Source organism: Sus scrofa, chromosome 7 (genome assembly GCF_054392235.1).
Source record: "Sus scrofa isolate SSC_HxYL_T2T_F1_AM1 chromosome 7, Sscrofa_HxYL_maternal_Yorkshire_Landrace_v2.0, whole genome shotgun sequence".
Lineage (NCBI taxonomy): Eukaryota > Metazoa > Chordata > Mammalia > Artiodactyla > Suidae > Sus > Sus scrofa.
Genome location: NC_139389.1, coordinates 108,431,157 through 108,439,914, shown reverse-complemented (window position 1 = coordinate 108,439,914; position 8,758 = coordinate 108,431,157). Strand labels below are relative to the sequence as shown.

The 8,758-nt window shown below is 40.8% G+C and overlaps 1 protein-coding gene across 11 annotated transcripts in view; it reads right to left on the bottom strand.

Moving 5' to 3' along the window:
- BBOF1 (basal body orientation factor 1) overlaps positions 1-8,758 on the bottom strand; it is a 52,096-nt gene that overhangs the window by 8,782 nt on the left and 34,556 nt on the right. For 5 of the 11 annotated variants that reach the window (XM_084969753.1, XM_084969752.1, XM_084969746.1 and 2 more), the window contains 4 exons: positions 7,898-8,391; positions 4,251-4,352; positions 369-443; positions 94-208 (listed from right to left, as the gene is read on the bottom strand). In XM_084969753.1, coding sequence (XP_084825879.1) covers positions 94-208; positions 369-443; positions 4,251-4,352; positions 7,898-8,391 — 786 coding nt within the window. Of the gene's footprint in view, positions 1-8; positions 209-368; positions 444-4,250; positions 4,353-7,897; positions 8,392-8,758 lie in introns of those variants that run through there. The other 6 variants (XM_084969748.1, XM_084969749.1, XM_084969750.1 and 3 more) reach the window with 5 other exon arrangements.

The following is an 8,758-nucleotide window of genomic DNA, read 5'->3' as shown; positions in this document are numbered from 1 at the left end:
GTTAGTAGAGAAAAGAACTGTGACTTAGCAAGAAGCTGCACGGGGAACGGGAAGAGTTAGGGGTGTTATTTGGTTAGATCACAGACTCCTTACCATGTCAGACTCTTGTGATTCATTCTGAATATTGGATATCACCAGTTCACCAGAAGAGTCCAAGATTGGCACTTGCTGGGTGATGAAGGTTTGATCTGGAAGCTTAATTTCATCCCTGCAATAATGACAAAGTATGACTATCAACAACCATACACATACTTGATTCAGAACAACAGAATTGAGTTACTCTCACTCAATTCTAGTATGTATATGACGTCCACAACCACCACTGTGATCATCAGGCTCATGTTCACTGCTCTGTCAAGAGAGCTTACCCAAACTCCTTTGCTTTTCCTTCATCTAGAACAACATAGTCTGGAACTGGAGGTCTAGAACTCTGGCTGTATTTCCTGTGATGGATATAAGTTAACAATGAGGCAGTGTCTCCACATGTCCTGTATTTCAACTTTACTTTAAAGCTGCTTAAAAAAAAAAACGCTTCAGTTGGATGGGCTTATTTTCAAAAATGAGCTTTTACACACAAGCAGTATAAAATTAGGTGAGTTAATTTAAACTTACATTCTCTTAAAGTTGAGATGTCTTGAACTTAAGAAATGGAAATATATATGAAGATAATCATGATAGTTCTACAACAGCTATTAATGGTGATGAGCAAGGCTGAACCAGAGTACTGACCAAAAGCAAAGCCAAAAAATTCCCTTCCCAAAGTTCCTGCTGTGGCACAACCAGATCAGCGGGGTCTTGGGAGCACTGAGATGCAGGTTCGATCCCTGGCCCAGCACAGTGGATCCAGCATTGCTGCACCTGCAGCTTAGGTCACAACTGCCGCTCAGATCTGATCCCTGGCCCAGGAACTCCACATGCCGTGGGGCAGCCGAAAGAAAAAATTCCCTTCCGACAAAAAGCTTCTCAAGACACAGGAAAGTTGGAGTTCCTGTCGTGGTTCAGTGGTTAAAGAACCCAACTAGCATCTGTGGGAGGACACGGGTTCGATCCCTGGCCTCGCTCAGTGGGTTAAGGATCTGGCATTGTCGTGAGCCGTGGTATAAGTCGCAGATGTGGCCCAGATCCCGAGTTGCTGCCCTGGCCTCGCTCATTGGGTTAAGGATCTGGCATCGTCATGAGCTGTGGTGTAGGTCACAGGTATGGGCGCATATCCCAAGTTGCTGTGGCTCTGGCGTAGGCCAGCAGTTACCTCCATATGCCTCCAATGCGGCCCTAAAAGACAAAAAAAAAAAAACAGGAAAGTTACCCAATGGAGATAGACCCAGTATGAAAATTTTCCTTATACTTTTTTTTTTCTTTTGTCTTTTTAGGGCCAAACCTGTAGCACATGGAAGTTCCCAGGCGAGGGGTCAGATTGGAGCTGCAAGCTGCCAGCATACACCACAGCCACAGCAACGCTGGATCTGAGCTGCATCTGCAGCCTATGCTGTAGCTCATGGCAACGCCGGATCCTTAACCCACTGAGCGAGGTCAGGGATCGAATCTTCATCCTCACGGATACTATGTCAGATTCCTAGCCCACCAAGCCACAATGGGAACTCCAAAATTTTCCTTAGAAACTGTAGTTTAAGAACAGGAAATAAACATTATTAATTCAATATTCTAATTTGAAAGTGAGCTTAACAGAGTTACAGAAAGTATAGTACGTTGATTTTCCAGTAGATAGATACATTCCTAAAACTTGTCCTAATTAGGTACATTATGAAAGCAGCAAAAACCCATTCAAAATGTAGTTATATTAAATAGTCCAAAAATAACACATGAGGGGAGTTCTCACTGTGGTGCAGAGGAAACGAATCTGACTAGTATCCATGAGGATGTGGGTTTGATCCCTGGCCTTGTTCAGTGGGTCGGGCATCTGGCATTGCCATGAGCCGTGGTGTAGGCCGGTGGCTACAGCTCCAATTGACCCCTAGCCTGGGAACTTTCATATGCCGCAGAGACAGCCTGAAAAAGCAAAAGAAAAAAAGTACTTTAGATACTACTAGTACCTGAGTTATAGCCAGAGTGACTGCTGATGTACTAGAGACTATAGTTTATTAGTTATTTTCCTTTGCCTTAGTTCAGTCACAAAGAAAAATATTGTACTGTTGGATTTACAATCTTATACAACAAGCTGTGAACTCTTAACCAACTTCCTAATTATTCTATTTGCCTTTTATGATCTAATTCCTCCCCAGCTAGTTTGAGCTTTCTCGTTTAATTTCATCTCCACCTCAAAATGTCACCATCCTATTCCTATCTTACCCTTATTTCATCCAACAGGCTTAGACATCCCACTGTGGCCAGGTTCAGGTTCATTACTTTGGTGTGAAAGACATCAACCAAATTTTTTTGTTTCTCCAGTGTGGAAAACAACACAGTGTGGAACTTGAGACCTGACACTCTGGCTATATTTCCTGGGGTACAGAAAAGTCAACTCACAATAAGACAAGACATTCAGTACCTAGAGTCTGGTGGTTCAGTGGATTAAGGATCTGGCATTGTCACTGTTATGCCATGGGTTCAAGCCTTAGCCTGGGAACTTCCACATGCTGCAGGCACCCCAAAAAATTTAAAAAAATTTTTTAAAAAGGAAAACAAAAAAGAGAGAGTGAAATTAATCATTAAAAATAATTATTTGGGGGAGTTCCCATCGTGGCGCAGTGGTTAATGAATCCAACTAGGAACCATGAGGTTGCGGGTTCTATCCCTGGCCTTGCTCAGTGGGTTAATGATCCAGCGTTGCCGTGAGCTGTGGTATAGGTGGCAGACTCAGCTCGGATCCCCCCTTGCTGTGGCCCTGGCATAGGCTGGTGGTTACAGCTCCGTTTCGACCCCTAGCCTGGGAACCTCCCATATGCCTCGGGAGCAGCCCAAGAAATGGCAAAAAGACAAAAAAAAAAAAAAAATTATTTGGGAGTTCCCGTCATGGGTCAACAGTAACAAACCCAATTAGCATCCATGAGAATGCAGGCTCTATCCCTGATCTCCCTCAGCGGGTTAAGGATTCAGTGTTGCTGTGAGCTGTGGTGTTGGTTGCAGATGCAACTTGGATCCTGCATTGCTGTGGCTGTGGCTACAGCTCCAATTTAACCCCTAGCCTGGAAACTTCTATATGCCACAGGTGCGGCCCTAAAAAAACAAAATTATTTAGAATACCTGTGTATTTCTGTTTTCCTTTCTGAGTCTTTTTCTTGGTAGTAGAGATTCCCTTAATAATCAGCTTTAAAATCATGGAGTTCTCTTGTGGCTCAGTGGGTTAAGGATCCACATTGTCACTGCAGAGCTTGGGTCACTACTGTTGTGTGGGTTCGATCCCTGGCCCGGGAACTTCCACATACTTGGGGTGCAACCAAAAAAAAAAAAATTCTTTTTAAAATTCATTTACTTATCTTTGCAGACCAATAAAATCTTAACAATTATTAGTGGTTAAGCAATGAGATCCTGCACAGGGAACTATATCTAGTCACTTGTGATGCAACATGATGGAGGATAACATGAAAAAAAGAATACACACACACACACACACAACCGGGTCACTTTGCTGTACAGCAGAAATTGACAGAACATTGTAAGTCAACTATAATGGGGAAAAGAAACAATTATCATGCTTCTCTCTCTTCCTTTTTTTTTTTTTTTTTTTTTTTTTTTGGCTTTTTGTCTTTTTGCATTTTCTAGGGCCGCTTCCCGCAGCATAGGTTCCAGGCTAGGGGTCCAATAGGAGCTTTAGCCACCCGCCTACCTACGCCAGAGCCACAGCAACACGGGATCCGAGCCGAGTCTGCCACCTACACCATAGCTCACGGCAACACCGGATCCTTAACCCACTGAGCAAGGCCAGGGATTGAACCTGAAACCTCATGGTTCCTAGTCAGATTCGTTAACCACTGCACCACAGTGGGAACTCCTCATGCTTCTCTTTAGTTACCATTCAGCTAAGCAATGTAATACCTTCTTAGTAAGCATAACCTAAACACCTAAGATTAATTGATTTTCTCCCCTTTTAATTCTAATTCCTCTTTCATTTTTGTATGCACTTAGACATCTCCCAGTGTTTATCTCTGAGAGTCACTAAGCAGTATGGCCCTTTTATATTTTCTGGTCCTTTCCTGTTCCCTTAATTCTAAGTGAGAATATATTCATTGTTCCTATATGGTTTCTAGGTTTTTATGGCAAGTTGGTATTCTACTACTGAATCAGGGAGTTACCTAGGAACAAAGCCATTCATTTTTGCAAAGAGCAACCTCAAGACTTTCTCCTTCTGCTCCCAGGTCAAATCTCCAATATCCACATTTCCATGAACATCTGTCCTAAAGAATTTCAAAGAAAAAAAAAAGGGAAAAAATATAGTCAAAGTAAGCATCTCTTTTCTAAAAGTATAAAATATGTAAACATGATAAAAGAAAATCTCTTAGTCATAATTGAATATTATGAGGTTTCCAAATGTAATGACTAAAAAGCAAACTATGTCCATTACCAAATCCATAAAGTTGAAAAGGATATCAATATGCTAGCCGATCTGAAGTGTTACACAGTCATTAAAGTGAAAATAAGAAAAACTATAACATAAAAAAACTATGTTCAAACATTAAGAAAATAAGCAAAATAGAAAGTTGTAATGCAACATTATATATCTAGATAACACAAAAGGAACAAGAAAAAAATAGTTGTTTAGTGAAATTATTGGTAAATTCCCTCTAAGCATTTCTTTCGCATTAGATATTTTGCTATGAAAATAGAGTAATAGAGGTAAATTTATAAAATAACATGTAACTTATCTGGTCTATTTCTTATCTCCAAATAAGGCTGCAGCTAAGCCTTCCAGGCAGGTATTTATACCATAACTTTTCTAAAAGATTCATAGTCTACTTGCTCTTTACAAAACTGGCTGACATGCAGACAGAGTATTGATGTTGTATAACGTAAGAAATATTTTTGCATATACATCAGTTGGGTTAGTTTTCTTTTTTTGTTTTTATTTTTATTTATTTTATTTATTTATTTATTTTGCTTCTTAGGGCTGTACCCGAGGCATATGAAGTTTCCCAGGCAAGGGGTCAAATCAGAGCTACAGCTGCCAGCCTACGTCAGAGTCACAGCAACGTAGGATCTGAGCCTCATCTGCGACCTACACCACAGCTCACGGTAACGCCAGATCTTTAACCCACTGAGCAAGGCCAGGAATTGAGCCTGCAACCTCACAGTTCCCAGCTGGATTCGTTTCCACTGAGCCACAATGGGAACTCCAGGTCAGTTTAAGTTTAGGTTTTGCCTTATGATCACCATGTGCTTTAATTGTCCTTCCCCAGTGTGCCTCTTAAGCAGCTAATATAATATTTTAACTACAATTTCTGCCTTTCTGGTAGAGGTGATAGGACACTACGGTTAAGGTGATAAGTTGCTCATAAGGCAGGATAGGAAGAGTCCAGTTTCTGCAATAACAATGCGAAGAATCATTTTATGTACCTTCCCCTGAAGACTTATATACCACTTAATATACAGTAGATAAATAAATGTAAAAGAATCTGCCTTATATATGGTGGGGACTCAAGTTGCTTGACTTATGAAATAAAAAAGAAAACTATAGTGAATCTCTTGGTAACAGACATGTCTCACAGACTTTTGAATAGGGCAAGAAGGTAAAACAATTATCATAGGGACATTTTTTTGGCTGCCCTGTGGCATGCAGAAGTTTCTGGGTCAGGGATTGAACCTGAGCTGTGTCATGACAACTCGTATCTTTTACCCAATGCACCACAAGAGAACTCCAAGTACAGACATTTTTGAAGAAGAGTTCTATCTTTCAAAAGTCACTTGCCATCTCCAACCTTCCCAACAGCTTTAGAATTTAAAAGAACCTACAAATTCGTCCATTTAAAAAAATATAAAGAAGATGGAGTTCCCATTATGGCTCAGTGGTAACGAATCTATTCATGAGGACATGGGTTCGATCCCTGGTCTTGCTCAATGGGTTAAGGATTGCTGTGGTGTAGGCCAGCAGCTACAGTTCCAATTTGACCCCTAGCCCAGGAACTTCCATATGATGTGGGTGTGGCCCTAAATATATATATATATACATATATATATAGAGAGAAAGAGGGCAGAAAGCACATTTGGAAGCCCTCTTAATAAAATGTTAAGTAGATAGCAGTAGGGAGTCATTTTAAGTTTCTTAAGGCCTTTGAAAAATCTAATTGTGTTAGGATATAAAACAATTTTTTTTTCAGAATAATCTTTAAAACGCACTATAATTTAATCCCTAGTTTATAGGGGGAAAAGTATTGTGACAGATAAAAATGCTAACAGGAAACAATCATTGTGTATAGTCTACAATATCTCAATCATTCTTCCACCTTTATCACAGTAGCAGTAGATCTCCACAGTATACTGAGAACCTTATGGGAACTTCTGGTTAGTACAATGATGGAGGGGACACTAAAAAAGAGTTGCTACAAAGAATTGTTATATTGACTTTCTAAATGATGGCTCTGGCTAGATGTATTACCTATGCATTTCATCTCAGAATAGTAAAAGGCACATTATAAAATATTGTGAAAGTATATTTATCAAAAATGTTTAATCTGTATCTAATCAAATCTTTTTTTTTTTTTTTGTCTTTTTTTTGCTATTTCTTTGGGCCGCTCCCGCGGTATATGGAGGTTCCCAGGCTAGGGGTCTAATCCGAGCTGTACCCCTGGCCTATGCCAGAGCCACAGCAACGCAGGATCCGAGCCGCGTCTGCAACCTACACCACAGCTCACGGCAACGCTGGATCCTTAACCCACTGAGCAAGGGCAAGGACCAAACCCGCAACCTCATGGTTCCTAGTCGGATTCGTTAACCACTGCACCATGATGGGAACTCCTCTAATCAAATCTTTATAATGGAAGTTGTCTTATGGTGCAGTAGGTTAAGGATCTGGCATTGTCACTGCAGTGGCTTGGGCTGCTGCTGTGGCCCAAGTTCAACTTCTGGCCTGAGACTTCCATACGCCCCGGGGGTAGCCAAAAAAAAAAAAGGAGTTCTCTGATGGCCTAGCGGGTTGAGCCTCCTGCATTCTCACCCCTGTGGCTCTGGTTGCTGCTGTGCGGCATAGGTTCAATCCCTGGCCCGGGAATTCCCACATACTGCCTGTGTGGCAAAAAAGACAAAAAAAAAAAAAAACCAAAAAACCCAAGAGAGAACCTAAAATAAATGCTGCAACTCTCATTTAAAAAGAAAAAAAGAAAGAAAATCTTTATAATCAATTTATGGGAAACAACATAAAAGAACATGTTAAAAGATATTACAGGAGTTCCCATCGTGGCTCAGTGGTTAACTAAACCCAACTAACTAGCATCCATGAAGATGCGGTTCGATCCCTGGTCTTGCTCAGGGGGTTAAGGATCCGGCGTTGCCATGAGCTGTGGTGTAGGTCACAGATGCAACTCATCTCGGGTCTGGTGTTGCTGTGGCTGTGGTCTAGGCCAGCAGCTACAGCTCCAATTCAACCCCTAGACTGGGAAACTCCATATGCCATGGGTTCGGTCCTAAAAAGACAAAAAATAAAAATAAAAAATAAAAATAAAAGATATTACAATAGCATTCAAAATGGAATAAACAATTTAGTCCATTTGACAAGTCTCTGTCACACAAAAATGGGGGTACATCTACTAAGAATACCTACTAAGGTCCACACACTATGCTAAGCATGGGAGTTAAAAAGATGAGTGAGATAGTTCCTCTGCTCAAGTAACTTACTGAGTAATCTATTTAATACTTAGATATTATCAAACTGAACTTTTCAGGATTCTTACTTTTCTAAAGGGCACAAAAATAGCAGTAAAAGGATAAAATGTGAAAGCATTATTAGTACCACTTATCAGCCTCCATAAGATCCTGATTCACACTATTGGTGCTGTGCTCTCTGCCATCGAATGTGCGGATTTTGGGATATTCTGTTCTTCTTGCACACGCCTCTCTCATTTTAAAATTGAAAGCAGCTTGTGCTATCTGTTTATAACGCTTTCTACTAGTCAGGATCTGTTGCTTTACTTGGTGTAGAGCATCTAAAAAGAAACTTTCCACTTCTGTTCTCTCATCTAGTATGTTCTTGGCCAGCTTCTTCATTCGATTCATTTCCCTGTCCTTCATCTGAAGAAGTTGCTGCAATTTGAAAATTTCAATTTGACCTGCTTGGTTCTCTACCATTGCCTGCTGCTGCAGTTTTAAAACTTCAGTCTCAAACTCTTTGGTCATACAACTCAGGGCAGTCTCCAAGCTTACCACCTTCTTCTGCAGAGTCTGAATTTGGGATCTCTGCTGGGTAAGCTGCATTATCTTTTCCTTAACCAACAGATCATTGATCTCCTAAAACAAAAAGATGAGAGAGATGAGAAATTTTTTTCTTTAATTAACATCAAAACTTAAAAGTTCCTCCCTAATTTCCATTACTTCACGAGATTTGAGTTTGATGCCACATTGCAATGGTGATATTTTGGTATCCTGTGTGTAAACATTGAGAGTCCTTGTTTGGACTTACAAAGGCCACAGATTTTGCTAATTAAGAAACTTTCAGAGTTCCCATCGTGGCTCAGTGGTTAACGAATTCGACTAGGAACCATGAGGTTGCGGGTTTGATCCCTGGCCTTGCTCAGTGGATTAAGGATTCAGCGTTGCCGTGAGCTGTGGTGTAGGTTGCAGACTCGGCTTGGATCCCGCGTTGCTGTGGCTCTGG